The sequence below is a fragment of the Odocoileus virginianus genome, chromosome 10 (assembly GCF_023699985.2).
Source record: "Odocoileus virginianus isolate 20LAN1187 ecotype Illinois chromosome 10, Ovbor_1.2, whole genome shotgun sequence".
In the NCBI taxonomy this organism is placed as follows: domain Eukaryota; kingdom Metazoa; phylum Chordata; class Mammalia; order Artiodactyla; family Cervidae; genus Odocoileus; species Odocoileus virginianus.
Window position 1 is genome coordinate 210,512 of NC_069683.1, and position 25,426 is coordinate 235,937.

Consider the following 25,426-nt stretch of genomic DNA (forward strand, 5'->3'; position numbering starts at 1 on the left):
ACGAGAGGACGGAGAGGCGCCCCCTAGGTGCCCGCCGGGTGCGCCGCGCGTGACTGGCGCGGGTCCCTTCAGGCGCCGCCCCCGCCGTCAGGGTGGCAGAACACGGGATCTTCTAACTGAAGTCACTGGTCTGCCCTCAAAGCATCCACAACCGAAGCAGGGCTGCCCCGCTACAAAGCTCTGGGTGAGGCCGAGGGCGGCGGCCACTGTGGCAGCCCCGGCCTTCCCGAGGCGCCGTCCACCTCAGCAGCCGAGGCCGCGCCGCCCGCCGGCGGTTGCCCGGAAACCAGCTGCTTTAGAGCGTCCGCGACGCACCGCGCATCTCGCGGCGTCTCCGCAACCAGGGTGCGAGGGGTCTACCGAGCTGTTCCCCCGAAAGCGACTGGATTCGCAGCGTACACGCGCCACATTTCACTCCCTTTTCTAAAGGAAGGGGGCTAACAAATGGAGGCTCCTACAACTGGTTCTCACTTTCAAAAATCCCGGTTTTTTTTAAAAGTAGTTTTTAACGCCCGAACAGGGACTTGAACCCTGGACCCTCAGATTAAAAGTCTGATGCTCTACCGACTGAGCTATCCGGGCTCACAGCTGAAAACTGCATTCTGGTGAATGAAAGCCGTATCTAGGCTGGCGCTGAGGATTGTGGGGGAGACGTTCCGGGCGTTTCCCGCTTCCTCCTGCGAGCGTTTCAATTCCAGTCAGCAGGCCCCGCGGCGGGGCGCGGGCCAAGTGGAGAAGACGGAAGGAAGGGGAATTGGTGGCTCTCTGACAGCCGAAGGCAGGTTTCTCCAATGAAATAGAAGAGGTGCGCCTTTCTGTAGAGATCCCCTGGCAAACGTGCCTCCTGAGACCTGCACAACCCTGAGGCGGGAGAAGCCAGCCCTCAGGGACCCACCCCGCGCAGCGCCCTCACCCCGGAGCGCGCGGGGTCCGCGGCCTCGTTCAGCGCGCGTGGCGGGGTGCGGCCGCTTCCTCGTCCGAGAAGGGCCACGCGGCACTTTCCCGTCCCCGTCCTGGGCCCACGAGACGGATTAGCTGAGGGCGACGCTCTGGGCTCCAGCCCGAAGCCATGGAGCGCCCCCGCCCAGGGCTCCGGGAGCCGCGCGACCCCGCGTCCCTCCGAACACGCCCTGTTTCGGCGCCACAGACCCCTTCGTGCCCTTTCGGTCCTGTGGGCCTCGTCACGCCGCGCCCTGGGGAGGCGCTGGGTGACCCGAATGCTTGGTGCTCCCTGCCCTGCGCTGTGCCTCCACTATAGAGCTGGGAGCAGACCTTTCAGTTCAGTTCAGTCGCTCAGTCGTGTCTGACTCTCTGCGACCGCATGGACTGCAGCACGCCAGGCCTCCCTGTCCATCACCAGCTCCCGGACTTCACCCAAACTCATGTCCATCGAGTAGGTGATGCCATCCAACCATCTCATCCTCTGTCATCCCCTTCTCCTCCCACCTTCAATCTTTCCCAGCATCAGATCTTTTCCAGTGAGTTAGTTCTTCGCATCAGGTGGCCAAAGTTTTGGACTTTCAGCGTCAGCATCAGTCCTTCCAATGAGTATTCAGGACTGATTTCTTTAGGATAGACTGGTTTGATCTCCTTGCAATCCAAGGGACTCTCAAGAGTCTTCTCCAACACCACAGTTCAGAAGCCTCAGTTCTTCAGTGCTCAGGTTTCTTTATAGTTCCCCTCTCACATCCATGTATGACCACTGGAAAAACCACAGCTTTGATTGGAGGGACCTTTGTTGGCAAAGTGATGTCTCTGCTTTCTGATATGCTGTCTAGGGACCTGTCGGGCTGTGTGATTAATGCTTTAATACAGGAAGATGGAAGTGCTCAGATAACACAGAGTAATGCATAGAAGGCAAGGAGAGAAGGCCCTGCCAGCAGGGGTGTGGGGAGAATTAGAACTGTGCCTTGAAAGGCGAGTAGAAGTGTGCCAGGCTTTCAAGCTTGGTGATGCAGGCAAGTGACACCTGTCTTCCCTGGGCCTCTTGCTTCTATCTAAATACTTTTGGAAGAGATTCTTCAGACTAGAAACTGGGAAGAGTTTGCCTTTTTAAGGCAAAGGCCCAACATTTCCTAGGAATATAATGCCCACCCCCATGGTCCTGAGGTGGTTGATGTTGTTCAGAGCACTTTTTCCTCAGAAGCGATAATAACTATCTCACCCTTCTGTCTTACCTGTGTGTGACACTTTAAAGCCTACCATCCTGGTGGATAGATCGAGACTTATTATTTTATTGGGGCTTCCCTGGTGGCTCAGATGGTAAAGAATCTGCCTGCAATGCAGGAGACCCAAATTCAATCCCTGGGTTGAGAATTTCCCCTGGAGAAAGGAATGGCAACCCACTCCAGTATTCTTGCCTGGAAAATCCATGGACAGAGGAGCCTGGCAGGTTACAGTCCATGGGGTCACAAAGAGTCACACAGGACTGAGAGACTATTATTTCATTGTGGGGGCTGGCAAGTTTAAAATCTACTGGGTTGGCCAACAAGCTGGAAATTCAGGTAAGAGTTGATTTTGCAGTCTCTAGGCCAACTTCAGCAGGGCAGCCATTGGTAGGCTCAGGCAGGTTTTCAGTGTTAGTCTTGAGGAGAATTCTTTCTCCGTTAGGAAACCCCAATCTTTGTTCTTAAAACTTCAGATAATTGGATGAAGCATACCCACCTTATGGAGGGTAATCCACTGCTTTATTCAGAGTCTACTGACTTAAATGTTAATTACATCTAAAGAATACCTTCACAGCACCATCTCACCCGGCATTTATGTACCAGAGCTAGCTATATTGACACATCAAATCCACCATCACACATGCTGGCATAAATCATGCAAAGTTTGGTCTGCCTCACATTTATCCACCGTTCTTTCCCTTTCTTTTGATCATCATTGACTTTTTCAGAGGCCCTTATCAAATGCATCCTTCCACCCAAAAGCACAAAGATTTGGGGGATGAAGCTCCTCCTCAGCGGCTCTGGGCACAGGTTAACAGAAAGGGGAGAGCAAATCACAGGTCCTCCATGCTGACTTTCATCACATCTTGAGTTTTTAGAATGTGAAGTGTAGGCCTTCTGCCTCTCTCCCTGTGTCCCAGCCTGGGAGCTGGCAAAAAAACGGAGCCTTGCCTGAGAGCGGGTGGTCCATGGGGCTTCCCAGGTGCCTTAGTGGCAGAGACCCTCCAGCCAATGCAGGAGAAGTAAGAGACCCCCGTTCGGCCCTGGGTCAGGAAGATCCCCTGGAGGAGGGCATGGCTACCCAGTGTTCTTGCCTGGAGAATCCCATGGACAGAGGAGCCTGGTGGGCGACAGTCCGTAGGGTTGCAGAGAGTCGCACATGACTGAAGCGACTAACACTTTTACTTGTGTGTGCCATTGCACTGCCTTGAATGAAGTGGCTCATTATCTCAACACATTTTTCGATGTTTTCTGTTTGTTTTCAAGATTCAGTCCAGAGATTTCAAATCTCCCTTTCCTTGATGCCCCCATCCCAGACCAGTGTGGGCAGCACTAGAAACCTAGAACCAGGTAAGATGGCTGATTGCTGGGGTGTTCCCTGGTGATCCCCCCCTGAGGTCTTGTCTGGCGGTGATGAGAACAAATCAGCTGATGTCTTTTGAAACCTGCTAGTTGTTAAGAACAAGAAACTACCAGTCCCTTCTGAAATTCAGTTCCTCCTGATGAGAGTTTCTGAGTGTCTTTGCCGGACGTTCGGGGTGGGGTGGCAGTGAGGGTGGGAGGGCGCATCCAATTCAGAGCAGTGTGGGTATATGATGGACAACAGAGGTTTGCAATTAGCAAATAAAAATATAGTTATGTTTGAATTTCAGGAAAATAACGAGTATGTAATTATTATGTCCAGTGCAATCTTTAGGACATGCTTATACTAAAAATAGTCATTGTTTCTCTGAAATTTAAATTCAGTTGGGCGCCCTGTATTTGATTTGGTAACCCTAGTAATGGCAACCCGTGCCAGTTCTCTTGCCTAGAAAATTCCATGGATAGAGAAGCCTGGTGGGCTACAGTCCATGGGGTCACAAAGAGTTGGACACGACTGAGGGACTTCACTTTCACTTTAGTGTAGACAAACCAAAAAGAAATTCCAACCTCTCACCCCACTTCACCCGGCCTCTGCCACCATCACCGAAAACTGTCCTTGTGTAGTTAAACTAAGCTGCAGTTGAGGATCTCTTTGGCAGAGAGACGGCGCGGGCTGTGGCCAACCCCGAAGGCAGCCCCCCACCTCGCACGTGGCGGCTCCCTGCCTGCAAAACCCCCCTGCAGAGCCGGGAGCCACCGGCCCCTAAACACGCGGGGAAGATTGGAACCCGCAGCTCGAGGCGCCTGGTCCGAACCAGGAAGGTGGGATGAACTAGAAAGGGAATGAAGTGGAAGAGCCTGGCGCTTATTATACAGAGTGAAGTAAGTCAGGAAGAAAAAAAATAAATGTATGTTAACGCGTGTGTGTGGACCCTACAAAGATGGTACTGAAGAACCAATTTGCAGGGTAGCCGTGGAGACGCAGACAGAGGGAACAGACGAGTGGACACGGTGAGGGAGGAGAGGGAGGGACGAAGTAAAAGAGTAACGTTGAGAAATATACATTATCACATGTGAAACAGAGAGCCAGTGGGAACTGGCTGGCGAGGTAGGGAGCTCAAATCCGTGCTGTGACGCCTGGAGGGGTGCGTGGGGTGGGGGTGAGGGGGGCTCAAGAGGGAAGGGCATGTCTGCCTACGGCTGACTGCAGAAGCGAACACACTATTGTACCTCTAATTAAAAATAAAATTTTTTTGAAAAGCGAAGAGCTCATGGTGCTTGGGGAGAGCTGGTTCCTCACGGACATAAGGGCAGGGAAGGGACACTGACTTTATATTGACCAGCTTAAATGCAAAGGCATAGGGACCAGGGCTTCCTGTCCATCCAAGGGCAAATGAGGTCCCCCTCACTAGAGGGAGACAAGGATGCAAACAGAGGGTACTTGTGGAACATCCGTTGGTGGTGATACCTAAAACCACTGCCAAAACCCAGAATTGAACCAGGGACCTTTAGATCTTCAGTCTAACACTCTCCCAACTGAGTTATTTCGGCAACTTGCAGAAGCTGGCTTCCTCATATCTATAATGAAATATCTGCTTCCTTGTAGCAAAAGAAGGATTTGGCTGTATGTTTAGTGAGAGGTAGGCAAGGCCTCTCTTTATAAGCTAAAAGTAATAATTTTACTTTTCTCTTTTTCTAACTACCTTGCTATTTGTTTTTCTCATGTAAAAATAAATCATGGACTTTTTTTCATGTTAGCTATGTAGACCTATTTCATTCTTTTTAATGTTTACACAGTATTGGTTGTGTGGATATAACACAATCTACTTAATCAAATTCTTAATGATGGACATTTAAATTTTTTCCCTCAGTTTTCATTATTAAAAACAATACTGTAATGATTATTCTTTTGTATTTGTTTTTCTTGTGAGAAGGCAGATTTCACAAAATCAAAAGTTATGAACATTTGGAATTTTTCAGATGTTGTCAAAGTGGCCTCAAGACTTGTATGGAAAAAACAGTCAGAAAGGCCATTTGTAAAGATTTCCAATGTAAGTTTTCAATATTACCTACTGATGAAATATTATACACAGGGTCATGGTATCTGTATGTTAAAAGCATTGATTTGCTAAACCTAAATATTTAAAGTGTACCTCAATTTCGTCGAGGCTGTATATTGTCACCCTGCTTATTTAACTTATATGAATAGTACATCGTGTGAAATGCTGGGCTGGATGAATCACAAGCTGAAATCAAGATTGCCAGGAGAAATAACAACCTCAAATATGCAGATGATTCCACCTTTACGGCAGAAAATGAAGAGAAACTAAAGACCCTCTTGCTGAGAGTGAAAAAGCTGGCTTAAAACTCAGTCTTCAAAAACTAAAATCACGGCATCTGGTCCCATCACTTCACAGCAAATAAATGAGGGAAAAGTGAAAACAGTGACATATTTTGTTTTCTTGGGCTCTAAAAATCACTGCAGGTGATGATTGCAGCAATGAAATTAGAAGTCACTTGCTCCTTGGAAGAAAAGTTATGATAAACCTAGACAGAGTACTAAAAAGCAGAGACATCACTTTGCTGACAAAGGTCCTTGTAGTCAAACTGTGGTTTTTCCACAGTCAAACTGTGGATGTGAGAGTTGGACCATAAAGAAAGCTGAGCACCAAAGAATTGATGCTTTCTAATTGTGGTGCTGGAGAAGACCCTTGAGAGTCCGTTGGACTGCTAGGAGATCAAACCAGTCCATCTTAAAGGAAATCAACCCTGAATTTTCACTGGAAGGACTGATGCTGAAGCTGAAACTCCGATACTTTGGCCACCTGATGCAAAGAGCCGACTCTTTGGAAAAGACTCTGATGCTGGGAAAGATTGAGGACAGAAGGACAAGGGGGTGCAGAGGATGAGATGGTTAGATAACATCAGTGACTCAATGGACATGAGTTTGAGCAAACTCCTGGGAGATAAGTGATGGACAGGGAAGCCTAGCGTGCTGCAGTCCATGGGGTCGAAAAGAGTCGGACATGATTTAGCAACTGAACAACAAAACCTCAATTTTTGTAATCTCATCTTGGCATTTAAAAATTTTGAAACATATAAACATTGTCAAAAAGTGGAATTGACTCAGACCTTTCTCAAACTCTGAGAAGCAAGCTGTAGTTTATAATATCCCCTAATATGCTGATTTATCCCACTTTCACCCATTTCATAATTTTTGACCCTTTGATTATATATAACTGCACTAGCCCAAGCTCTAACCTCTAACTGAGTAAGAGTCTCTGTAGATGGGGCTCAGAATTATATATACATTTTTTAACTTGCAGGTGATTTCAATGTGCAGCCTCTCAGCATCTCATTCCTCAATTTTCACAAAAATGTAGCCATTACATTTGGACCTATGACTTTAATGTTTATTGGGATATGGTTGATTTACAATGTTGTGTTAGCTTCAGGGGCACAGCAAAATGAATCTGGGCCCATGTTTTAAATTGCTTCCTTAACCTCTCCACAGGCTCCTCCCACTCAGAATGCCCAAAGTGAACCCATCTTTCCCTCTAGACCTTCCATCTACATTTCCAGAGCCAGAAAAATACAGATTCCTTCCTCCTTCTGCTCTCCACCAATAGTCATGCTCAAGTGCTCTTCATTCCTGTTCAACATTACTGGAATTCCTGCACCTCTCATTCTCACAGTTTCTCCAGCCTCTTAATTGATTGACTACCTATCACTCATTTTCCACACTGGAGCTCACCATCCTGCTTACAGATCTTTCTTTGGCTCTCTCACTGAAAACAGAAAACAAGACTTCTTTAAAGTATATAAAGACTTGCATGACTTGGGATTCACCTCTCTTCTTGATCCTAAACTCTAGCCATTCATGTAGCTGTCCAAACTCAGGATGCTTTCCTTGATTTTGGTCCTTGAGTTTTGGTCCATGCAGCATTTTATACTGTGCTCTTCCTCTAACTCGGAACTCTCATCTCAGATACACTCTCCTAGTTGTGGAAGGCTTCTCTGACATCTTTATCCCCCCTCCCTACTCCCTATAGGCGTGTTGCCACTCTGCAGTGCCATTTATCAACCTAGATTGTAATTGTCCCTTTATCTGAGCTCGCTATCCCTGATGTATATTATGTAGCAAGTTGGAAGTCAATGTTTAATGAATGAAGACATACTTAGCCATGTCTATCTCAGGGCCTACTGGTTTTTCAGTGTGTGTTAGTCACTCAGTCGTGCCCAACTCTTTGCGACCCCATGGACTGTAGCTCACCAGGTTCCCCTGTCCATGGAATTTTCCAGGCAAGAATACTAGAGTAGGTTGCCATGCCCCTCTCCAGGGGATTTCCCGACCCAGGGATCGAATCTGTCTCTTGTGCTGCAGGCGGATCTGCACAGTCTGAGCCAACAGGGAAGCCCAGACTCCTGGCTCTTCACTAATGTCTAAACTCACCCCACCAAGCTCCGGCGTGGCCTCCGCAAGGCCGCTTTTGGAAGACTCTGAGAGCTCTAGTTCTCACCTTGAAGGGAGCTGCGTCTGATCAGCCTGTCAGCTTCCCCTGGGGAATCAAGGTGAACCCCAATAGGAGAACTTTACCTGAAAAGACAGTAGGAAGGGAAGCCTGAGGAGACTGTAACCACCGTCTATTTTATGAACTTTGGAATGGAAAACCATGGAAGGCTTCGGGAATGCTTCCCACAGGGCAGTGCACATTCCTGGGCAAAAGCTTTATAAACCTTTATTTTTTAGTAAACCCTTTAGAAGCAAACTCTTTTAAATTTTTAGAACAGTGTTAAGAGTTTCACAAGATATATACCTTATAGTAAATACGTTCTAATGATTTTTCTACACTTCCTTTTAGGACTGTAAGTTGATTTTCATTTGTCTTGCTGAAAGTAGAGCAGATCCTTGAAATGTAGAGGTTTAATGTTTTTGTGGGACTTCAGAGGTCCCTGTGGAGAAAGAAATGGCAACCCACTCCGGTATGCTTGCCTGGCATAATCCCACAGACAGAGGAGCCTGGCGGGCTACAGTCCGTGGGATCACAAAGAGTCGGACACGACTGAGTGACTGGGCAGAGTTCCCTGACAGATGCAATAATGTATCATTTTGCTGAGTCATATATAATTTTGAATCATGAGGAAGGTAGACTCCTGGGGATCTCTGTCCCAGCCCATCATGTCACAGCAGCCCCTTAAAGGACTGAAGGAAGGATGTTGAAAGGATGGAGCTAGACAGCGTCATACTGAGTGAAGTAAGAAAGAGAAGGAGAAATATTATATGATATCTTTTACATGTAGAATCTAAAAAGAAATGATACAAATGAACTTACAAAACAGAGACTCACAGACAGCAAATGAACTTACGGTTGTGTGGGGAGCAGTGTGAGGAGGGCCAGTTAGGGAGCTTAGGATGGACATGCACACACTACTGTATTTTATTTAAAATGGATAACCAACAGGATTTATTGCACAGCACATGGAACTCTGTTGAATGTTATGTGGCAGCCTGGATGGGAGGGGATTTGGCAGGGGAAGAATGGATACATGCATATGCATGGCTGAGTCCCTCCGCTGTTCACCATCAGCTACACCCCAGCACAAAATAATACGTTAAAAAAATAAAGAAGGATATTGAAATGTTTTGGGTACATTAGACTGCCCCTATTGGAGGAAATTACACACCACCTGCTATTCAAGATTGCAGGACGCAGCTCTCACAAATGTCAGGGGTCTACTACCATGTTATAGCTGTCAGAAAAACCACTGCCGATACTTCACACCAAGCCCAGTAACGGGAATCAAGCAAATGACTTGTACCAGATAAGTGGCCTTCCCGAGAACCAGGCTCGAAAAAATAAACCCTGACAATGCAGCTGATTTTGTGGGCATGAGAGCCGTGAGAAGTGAAGGCGTCAGGAGGCCAAACTTCAAGAATGCTCCTTCCTTCAGGTAGGACTCCCCACAAGGTATTAAGCTTCTGGAAAGAGAGATACCCATTTCTTCACGATGTATAGTCCAGGAGGAGGAAATGACTTAGCTACCGGCTGCCTTCCAACCCAGTGGCTCACAGAACACAAGGTTGTAAAGGTCGCAAACTCCAGGGTTAAACAAACCCAGCTTGGAATTCCAGTGGTGTGACTAACCAATCAACTACGTGACCTTGAGTAAATTAGTTTATTTTCTGAGTGTCTTTCTTCATACTCAGCGTGACAACTGTAACATGAACATCTTAAAAATTGTTGAAGTGGAAGCCAGGCAGCCTTGAGCTCTCCGATCTCAGGACCCTGGACAAAGAAACACACACTCAGCAGACAGGGGCTGCTCCCTCAGGCCAGGAATTGGCATTGCCCCCCTCGGAGGCCTCCAAGCCGCTTCCACCCATTTGCCCACTTTCTCCCCTCCTTGAACTTTGCAGAGAAAAACTAAACTAGCATTTTCAGTGTCCTCACGTCTTTCCAAGGTCTTCCAATCACCTCTCAGTTGCTTATGTTCAAAACATAGAATTTGAATCCCTGCGTGGGATTTAAATGGGCAGGTGAAATTAAGTTCAGTCAAACATCTGGAAATCCATGCCCAGTTTTTCTCGCAGTTTCTCATGAAGATCAAGTTCCCCAACTCCCAAAAAACAAATCACCGTGGGGCCAGTTCTCCACCTCTTCCCGCCGCCTCCTACTCAGTAGAAGTGAATCAGACAAACAATCTGACTTTTTAAAAATTATTTAATTTAGTAGTTTTCTTGGAAAAAAAAAATTCAATAAGGCAAAAAAAAAACTGAAAATATATATAGTTTTGTTTTGCTTCCGTGTGACTTTATTTCACCGGAAGGACTCGAAGCCTCTTCCTTGAGCAGGAATCTGAGGATCAGGCTGGAAACGTAGTGCAGATGGAGGAGGAGGCAGGGGGTGGGGGGACAGAGCAGGGAGTTCAGTCCCACCGGCCGAAGCACCCACCCCAGGAGCGGGTCACTGCTTCCGTGGGGCTCCCTGAAGGCGGCAGCCCCGCCGGAACCCCTCGCTCGTGCTGGGAAGCGAGTCCCCGGAGGCAGCTCCCCACGGCCACCAGGGAGGGCAGGCGGGGAAGGAGCAGGCCTGGTTTCCCGGCAGAAATCCAGTTTCCCTGCGGGGACGGCTTCCCCTGGAATGATTCCCCGCAAGGACCCACGCTGGCTGAGGCTCGGCAGTTAAGGAGCAGAAACAGAGAACACCAACGAACAGCAGACAAGGAAGGCACCTCGATTTGTGATCCTCAACCACGGGTGGGCGGCACGGGGTCAGATTTCTGACCAAAGACAACTGAAACAAAACAAATACGGAAAAAAGAAGGAAATCTGGGCCAGACAGGAGCGGTTCTCTTACCAGCCCCGGTTCCCAGGAAGGAGGATCAGCTATGCGGCGGCGCTGCGCTTAGGCAGAGGCAGGCTGCAGCCGCAAACGCCCCTTCTGCCCGACTACCCACACTCTCCCCAGTGGAGGAGGACAGAACGCTGGGCAAAGGGGCAGGGCTTCGTCCTCCAGAGTCGGGTGAGGAGAGCGGAGCTGAGACAGGAGTGGGCGCCCAGGATGCGACCCGCAGACACAGACCCTGCCGGGTGACAGCGGGACGTGTCCGCTCAAGAGGGCTCCCATCCGCACTAGTGTGTCCGAGAGTCCCTGGGGCACAAGTGAGATCGGAGAGCAAGATTCTTAACGGGAGGGAGGGAAATCAAACAGAAAATTCGGACTTTTCTCTACATATATATAATATACAGGTATTTAACACGCTATTCCAGAAGTGGCTTCAGTCCGTGGGTTCTGAGAAATGGTGAAAACTCACTCGGAATAAACGCTTCCTCTCAGATTCTGAAGTGTGGCAGAATGGGGCAGGTAATGCTTTGTTCCTGGAGGCAGAAACCTGAGCGGGTACTGTGCCCAGAGATGGAGAGAGAGCGAGAGAAGAAGACAGGAGAGGGGAGCAGAAGGCGGCGGGGACGGTGGGGTGAGGGGGCGGGAGAGCGCGGCGGCCAGCCGTGTCCACACGGCCTCGTGCTCCGGGTTCTCCGAAGCGCTCTGCCTGAGCGAGTCCGTGAAGTCCCCTGTGAGGACAAGGCGACCCTCCTGCGACGCCCGAGCGGCCTCAGCAGAGGTGGAGAACAGCAGCGGGGTGTGCTAACAAGCGAAGACACTGCCAAGCATGATCTCTGCGCTTCCCGGTCCTGCAGACGAGCCCCTCGCGGGCGCCTCGTGCGGCCCGGCCGTCTCCTGGGCTGTGCCCCGGCTCCACCACGGCGCTCACGATGCTCCGTGGCCAAGTCTGAACGTGTTTCTTTTTCGAGGGAACCTCTATGATCAGCTCGTGCTGCACAGGGCCTGGCTGAGCGTCTGTTCCGGGGGGGTGGGGGGTGGTGAGGGCCAGCATCTCGGGGGTTGGGTGGGGCCCCCGACTCCGGAGAAGTGGGGGGGCGCCTCCCCGACAAGCACGCGGGGTCCAGAATGTTGATTTCAGGGTCAATCAGCTAAGGCAACCAGCCAATCACGACCAACCGGGTCTGCTTCTGGTGACTGATTCGGAACAAGAAGTGATTGGTTAAGACAGACGAGCTCGGGCAGGCGCCGGCAGCAGTCCGCGGGCTCCTCCTCCTCGGCGGCTCCTTCAGAAGATGTCGGGGCACGAGTCCCAGTCCTGCCGCTCCTTGCACTCCCAGTAGCCGCCGCGGTAGATGTGCGTCAGCTCCCGGGTCACCGGGTCCTTCCTGCGCTCGAACCACAGAGCCTTGTAGGGGTCGTGGGCTGTGCCTGTCGGGCAGCAGGCAGGGAGGCGGGATCAGGGCCATGGGCTGCGCGCGCCTCCCTCAACCGGGGTGCAGACACACGGGCGTGTCCCTCAAACGGGGCGCAGACACGGGGGTGCATCCCTCAACCGGGGAGCGGACACGGGGGCGCATCCCTCAACCGGAGCGCAGACACACGGGCGTGTCCCTCAACCTGGGCGCGGACACGGGGGCGCATCCCTCAACCGGGGAGCGGACACGGGGGCCTGTCCCTCATCGTGGCGCGGACACGGGGGCGCCTCCCTCAACCGGGGCACAGACATGCCGGCCTGTCCCTCACCTGGGGCGCGGACACAGGGGCGCATCCCTCAACCAGGGAGCAGACACGTGGGCCTGTCCCTCAACCGGGGCACGGACACGCGGCAGAAGCACCCTTACCGTCCTCCGTGGCCCTCACGGCCTCGGCCTCGCGCTTCTTCCTCGCAAGCCGCTGCTTCTCCTCCAGGCGCTGCTTCTCCGCGTTCGCCTCGTCCCAGCGCCCGTTCTCCATCAGCCTCTGGTCAGGCCGCAGCCGGCTGTCCGTGGGCGCGGTGCCGGCCTCCCAGGCGTTGAGGGTCAGAGCCAGCTCGGAGAAGTAGTACATGTTCTCCGCGTTCTTCCTGCAAGGCAGGGGTCAGGAAGGGACGGGCACCGCCAGAGCCCAGAGCCCCGTGAGCTGAGCTCACGCCACAGATACAGCCCCCAAGTCTCTAGAGTCTGTGGGTGCGCCTAATTAAGAGACCCGGCGGACCCGTCCCCTCCCAGGACACTGCCCACCCTCCCCTCAGGGCCCCCCACCTGGATGGTTTCCTGGGTGTGGGATATACTCAGTTGAAATTAGGAAGACTTAAACATTCTACTAAATAAAACTTCAAATTTGTTTCCTTTTACTTTTTACTACTTTCTGGGATAACCTTGGCTATCACTAGGACTGAAATTAAATGACGACAGCAGACAGTCTCCGCCTTAATTATTTCCAAAGTCCTGGACATTGTCTCAGGGACCATCACATCGCCATGAGCCTTTAGGCCATAGGTAGTAGGCAGCTTTCTCCCTTGGCCCTTTCTGAACAGTTTTGCTCTAAATTACAGAAGAATATTCTTCTGAATCACAACCCGAATAACTGCTCTGGTGTGTGCATGCTCAGTCGTCGGGTCTGACTGTGACCCCATGGACTGCAGACTGCCAGGCTCTTCTGTCCATGGGACTTCCCAGGAAAGAAAATACTGGAGTGGGATGCCATTTCCTTGTCCACGAAAGGAACTTTAGGAGACACCAAATCATTTTGGTCTGAGTCATTCGAACTCTCCTGGGACAAGGCGCTCAACAACCCCACCCCCACAGGGCCGCCTTTCGGTCCTCTGCCAGCGCTGGTCCGCGAAGACAAGCGGGAGGGCAGGGGAGGGACGCCGCCGCGGCGATACTCACGGTAGAGGGTTCCGCTTCCAGAGCAGCACCCTGCTCTCCTCTGCGTCATGGCCGCGCTGCCGGGCGTCACCCCCGTTCTCCCCGGGGACCGGCTGTGATTTGAAGCAGTCCATTTTCTCATCCCATGTGCCCAGCAGCACGAAGTGAACTCTGCCCGACGGGTCGGTCACCTCCCCTGTCACCTAGGGGTGGAGAGCAGGCTCGGGAGCACGGCGGCAGTGGGGGTGCGCCCCAGACGCCCGGCCCTGGGGCAGGCTGCTTGCACCCCGCTGCAGACTCGGGGAGCTGCTGGACTTACTCCGTGGGAATGTGCTTGAATTGCTCAAAGGGACAGCGTCATGAATGGGGGCTTCGTTACCATTTTGTGGTACAGGGCTTTTTGTCCTAACGATGTACACAGGAGAAAGGTCTGACAGTACTCGGGATTATGTTGTGTTCTTCTCCCCAGAAATCAGAGAGACCACAGACGGACCTGTTCACTCTCCCAACACAACTCCCGGCACAATTCCGCTGTGCTGGTAACAGAAGCCTCGCTCAGACTTCACAGGGGCCGCACCACCTGTGCCTTCTTCCCGCAGTCCCCTCCTCAGTCCTGCCACAGCGGTTCCCATTTTCAGTCTCTCCTGGTTCTGTATGTCTGTGTTTGCTACATTCACTCAGTTTGCAGGATCCTAGTTCCCCGACCAGGGAGCGAACCTGGGCCCACAGCAGTGAGCGCACCCTCGGCACTGGGCCAATCCTACTCCCTCGCTGCTCTTGACTCACTTTCTAACTTACTGCCTTTCACTGAGGTTCTCCTTTACCTCTCCGCTTTTGAGCGCACACACATCCATCTATGCCCGCTGCAAGGGAGCAGACTTTCTGCAGGACACACACTAGGTGAACAACACTTTAATCCCAACTTCTTACCTTTCTCGCGACGTCCCGAGAGAAGTAGCTATAAGGAACAAACTTAAGATTGCACTTGTCCCCTGTCTTGTGGTTCACGATGTCAATCTCACCAGACTATGAAAAGAACAGAACCATGGACTGTTTTATTAAGACTGAATGACCTGGATATACGCTAAGCCCCACGCCTCATAATTCTTTTCTTTTCAGTCTTATGTTCTTGCACTCCTACACTTAAGATTCAGGTCTCAGTCATTCTTGAGATGCTGTAAAATGCTTTTATCATCTTGGTATTCCTGGTTGGAATCAAGGCCAAATGACCTTTTTTAAAAAAGCGTGTGCCGCGTGAGGTGGCGTAATTCAGCCTTTGGCATGCACGCTGACATTCACGCTATAATTTACCTTCCCAAACTGAGCCTCCACTCGTACCCTTATGAACTCCGTGCTTAAATCAAAGGGTTCCACTCCCAGCTTCAAGACTACACGTGGTGGGCCTTTCTGTATTTTATTCATTTCACTCTCTCCTCCTTTCCATCTTGTGAAGCCCAATCCACTCGTGAAGACTCAGCTTCATTCCCACACCTACTGTGAAGCCTCTCCCACTGTTCGGACAATATTCCCTTTTTTTCTAAATTTACTGCAACCATTGTCTTAAGAGCAAATTGAAAATGAATTAGATATTATCTTAGCACACCTCTTATGCGGGTCGTTTTGCCAAATACTTTTCATTCTACGCATATTTGTCCTAAGTCTCCAATGATAAAATAACTCTTGAGGGACAATGCCCCATCTGACTTGGTACCCCAAAGACCCCAGGCTCCACCCGCCAATAAATGCGTGATGTGCAAGGAGAGGACAGAGGGTGGGAGCCGTGCTTATCACTTTCTTGGAGCCTTCCTGGCGCCTGACAGTCCTAGGAGAGCAGTCACCCATGAATGTGAGAACTTCGTCATTTACAGACAATAATCTGTGGTACAAGAAGTCGGCAGTTTGGGAGTGTGGTTACTGCCTGAGAGGAACTGCTTTGGTGAAACTGAGAAACCAGGAACGGCAGCCAGGGTCCAGGCCACGCATCCTGAACACTTTGAAGATGGACGAAAGGACTCTTCTGAGCTTCAGAAGCGCCGAGAGGCCCTTTGCTCACCTGGTCAATCCACAACTTGCCCACGATGATGTTGTGCACTGTTGTAGTCACTTTCTTCCAAGTGTAGTGGTGCCCAGTTGCATGGAAAATACAGTGGATGCTACCTAGAAGCAGAGAGCAGCACACATATTAAGCTGAACGTTAGAAAAACAGCACCATGCTGGCTGGAAACAATGATGGATTGATTTTATTCTACCAATATTTCTTACTTTTAAAAAGAAATCAGTACGTCAGAAAGGACTTACAATCTTTACAAATGTTGGAAGTACCAAATTTTTTACTTGATTTTTAAATTTGTTAAATATGAATAAAATATAATTAATGATGATGAACACCGACAAATGATACAGCTTAATTGAGAAATAATATTCTGCAACAGTAGAAATAAAAATGAAAGCAAAAACCCCAGACTTTTCACTAACTATGCCTGCCATACTAGCAGCAAAATTAACAACAGGTAAAATCTACCCCAACATGAAAAAAAAAATCTGCCTTGAGGAAAAGAGCACGTTGGTGGTCAGTATTGAGGAGAAGCCCCAGTGTGAGTAACTAGCTATGTGACCTTAAGCAAGTCACCGGTCCATACATGGACCTTTTTAAAAAATAATCCTTTAGCATTTTTTTTTTAGTCTTTACTGCATCTGTTACAAAACTGCTTCTGCTTTATGTTCTGGTCTTTTGGCCTAGAGGCATGTGGGATCTTAGCTGCCGGACCAGGACTGAACCCGCAACCACTGCACTAGAAGGCCAAGTTTTAACCACTGGGCCATTAGGGAAGTCCCTACCTTTTGAGCCTTAGTAGAAAAAAAAAAATAAAGAGGAATAGTGGATAGACCAAGGGCTCTAGAATCAGAAAGAACTGGTTCACTGGCTGTACAACTCATTGGATGTGTAAGCCTGTGTCGTACAATAAAGAATTTGTCTGGTCTTTGTCCAGCACTTAAGCCCTTGCAGTTTCCCCAGTGACAGTGTTGTCTCTGTTACTCGTGAGGGCCCTGGAGGTGTCTGCCAGTGCGGTGCCTCAGCTAGGCCCCTGGACAGCTTACGGTGAGGGCAGGGGAGAAACACCCACCGTGTCATCAGAGAGCAGGAGCCATACTCCCCTCCTTCCAAAGAGGGAAGGAGGCAGGACACTGAATCCAACCACGTGGCCCAAGATTCAGTCAACTGTTTCCTTCCAGCGGAAACCCCAGTAGGCTCTCCAGACAACGAAGCGTGGTGGGGCTTCTAGGAGGTGAAACACATCCATGTTCTGGAAGCTGCGGCCCTCATCTCACGGGGAGGGGACAGAAACTCAGGCCAGGGTCCTCCCGAGCCTGCTTCCCTGCGTCTCTCCACTGGCAGGTCCTGACTTTATAGCTCTCACCAGTAAGTCTCGGTGAACACCAAACCAAAATCAGGGGTTTGAATGGGAGATTCAAAATAATTTTAAAAATCTCAGAAGACATATATAGTTTTTTCAAAGATTTTTTTTTTCGATGTGGACCTTTCTCCCCCAAGTCTTTATTGAATGCATTACAACACTGCTTCTGTTTTATGGATCTTTGGCTCTGAGGCACAGGGGAGGTCCCTGATCAGGGACTGAACCCAAACAGCCTAAACTGGAAGATGAAGTCTTAACCACTGGACCGCCAAGGACATCCCAAGACACACATTACATGTTTTAGTTCCTTCCGGGTCACGGTCCGGGAGCACTGATGAAAGGAGCAGTGTGCGTGGCTCAGGGATGTCCTCCTTGTGCAGAAGGCCGCAGCGGGCACGCCCACAGGCAGCAACGCTGACGGCAGCAGTGGCAGTCGGCGCAGTCCGTGTGCTTGCACCAGACACTGCACCTCTCCCCGCCACCCCCTCCCCCCCAAGCTGGCCTCCCAAGTGTCTTCAGAAACATCTCCTCTGCCCACGGCAGCCAACAGTCCTGCCTTCCCTCCGCCACCGCAGTTGCGGCCCCAGCAGCACTGGCCTGGACCCCTCCTTGGCCTCCCAGCGTCCATGTTGGCCCTCCTGAAGTCTCTAGGCAAAATGATCTGTCTAAATATACCACGTCAACTTTCCACACCATAGAATCCCTCAGTTCCTCCCACTGCAGTGAGAGGAAGACTCAACTCCTTTCCGTAGAATACAAGACCCTCAAGAGCCGCCCCAGAGCCCCGAAACGAGCCGCGGTGGCCTTACCGCTGCTCACGCATGCTATGCTTGCTCGGGGCCCTCGGCTCTGGGCTCTCTCTGCCTGGAACACACTCCCCCAGGTCGTCTCCTGGTTCTGGTTCCCTGTGTCCTCAGGTCTCAGGTCAGATGTAACCTTCTCAGAGAATCTCCCGACTCCCCCAGCCAGGGAGATGCCACCCCCTGCCTTCCTCCACCACTACCCCCAGCCCCCACTCACTCTAGTTTCTTCACGGGACTACCACTATCTAAAATTAGAGTATTTATTTACTTTTTGTCTACTTAAGAAAAGAATGCAAGCTAAATGAGGACAAAGTGGCTTTTGTTCACCATCGTACACCTACCTAGGATAGTTGCCGGCAGATAGTGGGCACTCAAATCCCTGCTGATACCTTAGCTGGCAGGCATCGTTAACCCCTATATCTTCTTCCTACTGCTGCTGGAACCAACTGCAACAAACTCCGCAGCTTAAAATAACACAGCTTACTCTTTTAAAGTTCTGAAGGCAGAATCTAAAACCCAGGTGTCAAAGGAGGCAACAATAAACAAAGGGGCAAAGACAGCCTCTGCAGCAAGCAGCGCTGGGAGAGCTGGACGGCAACATGCAAAAGAATGGAATTAGAACACTTCCTAACGCCACACACAGAGATAAACCCAAAGTGGATTAAAGACCTAAATGTAAGACCAGAAACTAAAACTCCTAGAGGAAAACAAAGGCAGAACCACTCGATGACAAATCACAGCAAGATCCTCTATGACCCACGTCCTAGAGTAATGGAAATAACACCAGAAAAACAAACAACCCAATCAGAAAATGGGGAAAAGACCTAAACAGACATTTCTCCAAAGAAGACATACAGATGGCAAACAAACACATGAAAAGATGCTCAACATCACTCATTACCAGAGAAATGCAAATCAAAATTACAATGAGATAACACCTCACACCAGTCAGAATGGCCATCATCAAAAAGTCTACAAACAATAAATGCTGGAGAGGATGCGGGGAAAAGGGAATGAACGCTGTTGCACTGTTGGTAGGAATGTAAATTGATATAGCCACTATGAAGAACAGTGTGGAGATTCCTTAAAAAACTAGGAATAAAACCACCATGTGATCCAGCAATCCCACTCCTAGGCATATACCCCAAGGAAACCAAAACTGAAAAAGACATGTATGTCAATACTCATTGCAGCACTACATACAAGAGCTAGGACGTGACTTCCCTGCTGGCTCTGATGGTTAAGAGTCTGCCTGCAGTGCTAGAGACCCAGGTTCAATCCCTGGGTTGGAAAAATCCCCTGGAGAAGGAAATGGCAACGCACTCCAGTATTCTTTTGTTGAGTTAATTCAGTCGTGCCCAACTCTTTGTGACCCCGTGGACTGACGCCCACTAGGGTCCTCTGTCCATGAGATGTTCCTGGCAAGGATACTGGAGTGTCCTTGGATACTGGAGGAGAGGGTGGGGCGTCTGCAGAGAGCGACCCGGAAACACACCCCCCCATGTGTAGAACAGACGGAAATGAGGATCTGCTGTAGGACTCGGGGGACTCAACTCAACCTCCGGGGCTGAGATGGGAGGGAGATGGGAGGGAGGCTCCAGAGGGCGGGGATGCATGTGTACCTGCGGCTGACTCCTGGTGATGTCTGGCAGAAACCAACACAATTCTGTAAAGCAGTTATCCTTCAATTAAAAATAAATTTAAAGTTAAAAAAAAAAAACCAATCAGGTGCCGGCAGGGGCATGTCCTTATGACATCTCTAGGGGAGAATCTATCACCGTGTTTCTTCCAGCTGCCAGAGGCCACCTGCGTTCTTTGGTTTCCAAGGATCACTCACATCTCTTGCTTCTGTTGTCACCGACTGACCTTCAGCCTCTCTCTAATAAACACCCTGTGATTATATCAGGCCCAGAGAAAAATCCGGACCATCTCCCCATCTCCAGGTGGTGATAATAGGTAGAGCACTTGAAGAAATAATGGCCAAAAATTCCCCAAGTTTGATGAAAAATACTCATCTACACATCCAAGAAGTCCACTGAATGCCAAGCAGGATCAACTCAAAGAGCAAGACATACAAACCCACCACAATCAAATTAGAAAGACAGCGTCAAAGAGAATCGGAAAAGCCCAAAAGGAACCGAGGAGTGACCGCATCACAGGCAAGCGATCCGCAGAGACCATGGGGGCAGAGGCAGTGGGAGCACATAATCAAGAGACTGAAGGACAAAGACCGTCAAGCCCAAAAGTCCATGTCCAGCAAAACTGTCCTTCATAGACAAAGGAGAATTCAAGACACTCCCAGAAAAACAAAACCTGAAAGAATTCATCATCAGCAGATCTCACCTTCAAGAAATACTCCAGGAAGCCCTTCAGGCTGAAGTGAAAAGACACTAGACACTGACTTAAATCACCTTAAGAAATGAAGAGACCAGTGAGTCCTCAGGCGCGTATGCCTCTTTGCAGCCCCATGGACTGTCGCCCACCAAGCTCCTCTGTCCATGGAATTCTCCAGGCCAGAACACTGAAGTGTGTAGTCATTCCCTTCTCCAGGGGATCTTCTGGACCCAGGGACTGAATTTGGGTCTGCTGCATTACAGGCAGATTCTTTATCATCTGAGCCACCATTAAAAGACAATTATGTTATAAAACGTCAATGGAATTACAATGCAGAAAAATGGTTTGTATGACAATAAAAGCACAAAGGAGGGAGAACGTAATGGATCCATACAAGGGCAAAGTTTTTATATATTATAGAAATTCAGTTGTATTAATCTGAACTAGATTATTAGAAGGTTTTAATACCCAGGGTAACCACAACAAAAATATCTTTAAAAATCACAGTAAAAGAAATAAGGGAATTAAAATGGTAAACTAGAAAACTACCTATTATTATAATACAAAGAAAGAACTAATGGACAGAGGAACAAAAAAGACCTAAGATGTACAGAAAGAAGATACCAAAATGGCAGATGTAAACCCTAACTAATCAATCAGTAATTATAATAAATATAGATGGATTAATCGCTCTAAGCAAAAAGCAGAACTGGAAAAATGGATAAAATGCATAAGGAGGAATTTTGACCACAGTGCGGACTAGAGCAAACTCAAGGCACATAGAGGCCGGCGGTCACCGCACAGACCAGTGGGCTGAGTGTGGTTTCATCCAGCCTCAGACGGTGACTCTTCTCAGGTTTGAGAACTCCAACTGTGAAAGAATAGTCTTATTTAAACGCATCTCTTTAAACTGCCAAGTTGCCACTCAATTCCAAAGTGAGTGGATGAGTAAACTCTTATCTATCCTCTACTACAGTCTTCACAATTTTGCAAACATCAATTACATTTCCTAGAAGCATTCTTTTTTCCAGATTGCAAGAATTCTAACCTGATTCAGTCTATTTTACAAGAAGACTCAGACTTCTATCTGCCTCACTTATAACCCTGTCTGTACCTCTTTCACTAGTGACATCTATCAGCTTAACGACTTACCCTCTGAGAGGTGAACATCCCTGAATATGTGAAAATTAAATTGCGTGACTCTCCTTCCAAGTCACAGATGCAAAAATGTTAAATACAACCATCCCCAGGACTAACATCTGGAAATCCCTCTTTGTATCTCTGTATTCAGATTCCTGTCACGTCAATTCTTTGTTCAATTTCCCTACAAAGGCAGAGATCTCTGCTTTGTTCACTTATATTTTCCCAAACATCTTGGAACTACATCTAGTATGTGGTAGATACACTCAATATCGAATCCTTAAAAAACCATAGGAATGGAATCCAAACAAAATTTTTTTCAACTCTTTAAAAATTGGATCCACCACTTTTATCATGTTCCTATAGTTATTTACCCCTTAAAGAATTTGAGATTAGTCAAATTACAGAGAAAATGTTCAGCAGATCAGTGGTAATTTGGGTCTACTGCTCTTTTTAAAGTGCATACCCTCTCAGAATTAGATACATATAATCCACCCCTTCAGTGATCCTCAGGGTGCTCTGAAACTCTTCTGCATGGATGAATTTACACAGCAACATAACCACTGACACTCAGGTTTGCAGATTAGGAGTGGACATTTCAAGTGTTTACTACTCTCAACCTAATACACTTCTGAAACTATTCGCTTCAAAGACAGTTAAGCAATTAGAACCTTTTTACAGGTTCTCAGGAAAAGATCAAGACTGAAATCACTTAGTCTCCTTTTCACCTTGGGGTCTCTTGCATACTAATCATGAAGCAATCAAGTTAACACTTCAGTTTCACTTCCAACATCCCTGGATCTTTTTCTCATGTCTGGCTTGCACTGTACCTGTCACACGGTGTGTTTCCTGAGAGAAAGCGGGCGGAGTAGAGCAGAAGGCCGTCCTGCAGCAGCCCAGCCCTGCAGCTCTGCCCCCTGAAAGATGGAAACCCAGAAAGGGAAAGGCACACGGAGCTCAGGCACCTACTGCCAGCTGTCTCCAGGCGACCTGGCCTCTCCATCTGCTCTGGGTTTCTTTTCCTGCAGACCAGCATTCCCTCTCAGACACATACAGGGTCAAACGTGGCTGCTCTTGCTGAACTATGCTACACTATTTGAATAACTGCTTTTCACCTGAAGCACAGACATGCTAACACGGCATACTAGGATTCCTATTCCCAGGCTGGATCCTTTAGGTCTTGGTGCAAAATTAACATGTAATCCAGTAAGATCTTTTAAAACAAAGTTTCACCTTACCTGGAGCTTACCCCTTACATAAGCGATACCTAACCCCTCTGATGGAGGGAGGGGGAGGGGCTGCCAGGAAACCTAACCTTGCAGCCACAGGAGTTCTGGTCTGTGGAGAGAAACTGCCTGCTAGGGAAGGAGGGGCAACACCACCAGTTTAAAGACAGAACTTTTAAAGTGCACGCTGAGATGCATATCCTAAAATAGTACTTAAAAGTAAAAGGAAGTGTCACAGTGTTAGTCACACAGTCCTGTCCAACTCTCTGCGACCCGATGGACTCCTCAGTCCATGGGACCCTCGGTGCAAGAACACTGGAGTGGGCCGCCACTCCCCTCTCCAGCAGGTCTTTAGACCAGGGAGCAGACCTGCTCCCCTGCACTGCGGGCAGCGTCTTTACCATCAGAGCCACCAGGGGAGCCCCCCAATAAAGACGCATTAGACGTGAGCTGAGAAGACAAAGAACCTGTGACTGAGCGGGTCCCTGAACAGTCTCTCAGCCCTCCTTCACCCCACGGCCGAGAAGTTACGTGACCTGCAGAGCTGGCTCCCAAGTTCAGTACCCGAACCAGGCCTCCAGGCTCCCGGCTCCAGAACCAGCAACCTCCTCTGTCCCGCCAGAACGGCTTTCCTTCCTGGAGCACCAACCCTCACCCAGGTGCTGGCCTTACCGAGGGGCATAATGGAGAGGTATTTGCCGCGGAACTTGCTGGTGATCTTGATCTCCTGCCGCAGTGTCCAGCCGTTTCTGGACTCAGCGTGGTGTGCAGCCGCTGGGGGGTGGTGGCTCACCTGGGAGAGACAGGGAGCGCCAGTGAAAAGGCAGGAAGGGGAAGAGATTCCCGCCGGACGCCGCCCGCCCGCAGCACTAGGCGAGCATCAGGGCCTCCGTGGCTGACGTCCTGAAGGAAAGGAAGGCAGCCTGGGGTGGCAGCGTCGGGGATGTCTACAAACGCTATCGCCCAGGGTGGGGAGCGACCCCCGAGTCCCCTCCTCCTCAAGCAGGACGCGTGCCACGGTCCTGAGGCTGCCTCACCTGCTCACAGAGGGATCGGTAGCCACTCTCCTCTAACCGGTCCAGCTCAAAGGTCTCCCCAAGGAGTGGGTTGAATGGCTTGCTGGTACGGAAGACAGTAGTGGAGTAGGAGGACACGGTGAAAGCTGCAACATAACAGAGCTGTTCTAGAGAGTTCTCACACTTGGCAGCCCGGTCTAACAGCTCATGGTACTCCAGGTCTTCAGTGAGGCGCTGAAGCATGGATAAGGGCTCGTTAAAGTTCACCTGTCAGGAAAAGAGCAGATGTAAACGCCTTGCCCACACAGCCACACCAGACCATTTCTTCTTTTTTTCCCCCACAGGTGGAGACACACACTGAGATATCAAGACATCTCAGATATAGCGGATCCTTGGGAAAAAAAGCCTGTGCTCAGTGGAGACGCTCTAAGCTCTGACCCCAACAACAGCCCGTTCTCCGCGGTGAGCTGCTTGTGTCTGGGACTGCGGAAATCTCCACCTGCACTGATTTGCTAACTGAAAGCTGAGATAGGAACCATGCCTCTTCTGCTCAGCATTGCATATCCACGACGCCTGTCACCAAACAGGCATCGAATGAGTGAATGAAAGGGGAACGGACGTGGCACCAGGACACCCAGAGAGGAGGCTGGGCGTGGAACCCTTCTGAGGAGGAGAGGAAGGCTAGCAGAGTCCAGGAGGGGGCAGTCCTGACGGGAGCAGGCTGCAGGGGCCAGCTTCCCTCCACATTGGGCCACCACTGGTCTCAGTCCAGGGCCCCATCAGGCCAGGGTGCTGCCTCCTTCTCTGAGGCTGCACCGCTGTGTTTCTGGCCCAGGAGTGTTCGCTCCGGGGGCAGAGACAGGGCTCCCGTCTTCAAGTTTAGAGCCAACTTGAAGGCACACGACTACAGGATGAAGCGAGCATGTGTCTGTGTGTGCCTCTCTTGGGGAGAAGGTGCCCACTCAGGCCACAAATTCACGGGTGCCAGGCCCTGTACAACCCATCGGGGGCAGAGAAGTCAAAAGAGGAGACTGTTCTCCCTCACCCCCAAAGAGTCAGCTTCTAAGTTGACTATTTGGAACGTATGATGACTTTACTATTTTATTATCAAAAGAGGTTAGGTTCCCAGGTTGTTCCGAGGTTGGCTGCTGTTTAATCAGCAGCCCAGCTAAACAAGCCTGAATATCAGCAGCTCGAGTTCTGAGTCCAGAGAAGAGAAGAAGGAAGAAAAAACCACCCTCTGTACTGAATGAAGCTGACAGAAAGCAACATTTTGGTTACTGAAACAAGCAAAAACAACACTTTTCTTTCCTAGAGTCCTATCTCTTTTCTGTCTTTTTCTGCATTTTTACCCAACCTCCTGCCCGTCAATCTCTATGAGTCATATATTACCCTAATATTTACTGTCTTCCCAATTATGAAATATCTTGTAATTTCTGCTTTAACACTTTGGAGAAACAAAGTTAAAAGGAAAAAAAAATCTACTTGAAATACCATCACCCAAAGATAACCATCCTTAGTAGTTTCCATATTTTTTCTATGCATTTATATATTTTTTAAAAGGGCCTGTTTTTTCTGAGAAATAAGCCAAGCATTTCCCTGTGAAAACTTCCCAATGGGGAAGGATGATCTACCACGCCTCAACTAGAACAGTCTTCAAGTAGAGGACTCCACCACCACCTGTCCATGGAGAGAAGAGCTATATGATGAGGAAAATGCACATGGAGGGGAAATGGATGGACAGAACGCAAATCCTCCAGGTCTTT

The 25,426-nt window shown here is 49.4% G+C and overlaps 1 protein-coding gene, 1 long non-coding RNA gene and 2 other non-coding genes across 6 annotated transcripts in view; 1 reads left to right on the forward strand and 3 right to left on the reverse strand.

Annotated features, from left to right (window-relative positions):
* The first annotated feature begins 492 nt into the window (after window positions 1–492).
* LOC139037042 (uncharacterized) lies at window positions 493–25,175 on the forward strand. 2 transcript variants are annotated; one of them, XR_011489821.1, is made up of 3 exons: window positions 493–805; window positions 3,435–3,518; window positions 24,005–25,175. It is a non-coding gene; the product is annotated as an uncharacterized lncRNA (long non-coding RNA). The 2 variants fall into 2 exon arrangements; XR_011489820.1 differs by lacking the exon at window positions 24,005–25,175 and having other exon boundaries at window positions 3,435–6,651.
* TRNAK-UUU (transfer RNA lysine (anticodon UUU)) lies at window positions 510–582 on the reverse strand. The gene has a single exon. It is a non-coding gene; the product is annotated as a tRNA-Lys (tRNA).
* Window positions 5,009–5,081, reverse strand: TRNAF-GAA (transfer RNA phenylalanine (anticodon GAA)). The gene has a single exon. It is a non-coding gene; the product is annotated as a tRNA-Phe (tRNA).
* OSBP (oxysterol binding protein) overlaps window positions 9,694–25,426 on the reverse strand; it is a 32,207-nt gene continuing 16,474 nt past the window's right edge. For both annotated transcript variants that reach the window (XM_020900106.2, XM_020900107.2), the window contains exons 8-14: window positions 23,682–23,927; window positions 23,317–23,437; window positions 15,779–15,882; window positions 14,656–14,751; window positions 13,747–13,928; window positions 12,718–12,938; window positions 9,694–12,304 (exon numbers count right to left, since the gene is read on the reverse strand). In XM_020900106.2, coding sequence (XP_020755765.2) covers window positions 12,162–12,304; window positions 12,718–12,938; window positions 13,747–13,928; window positions 14,656–14,751; window positions 15,779–15,882; window positions 23,317–23,437; window positions 23,682–23,927 — 1,113 coding nt within the window. In that variant the 3' untranslated portion in view covers window positions 9,694–12,161. The remainder of the gene's footprint in view (window positions 12,305–12,717; window positions 12,939–13,746; window positions 13,929–14,655; window positions 14,752–15,778; window positions 15,883–23,316; window positions 23,438–23,681; window positions 23,928–25,426) is intronic.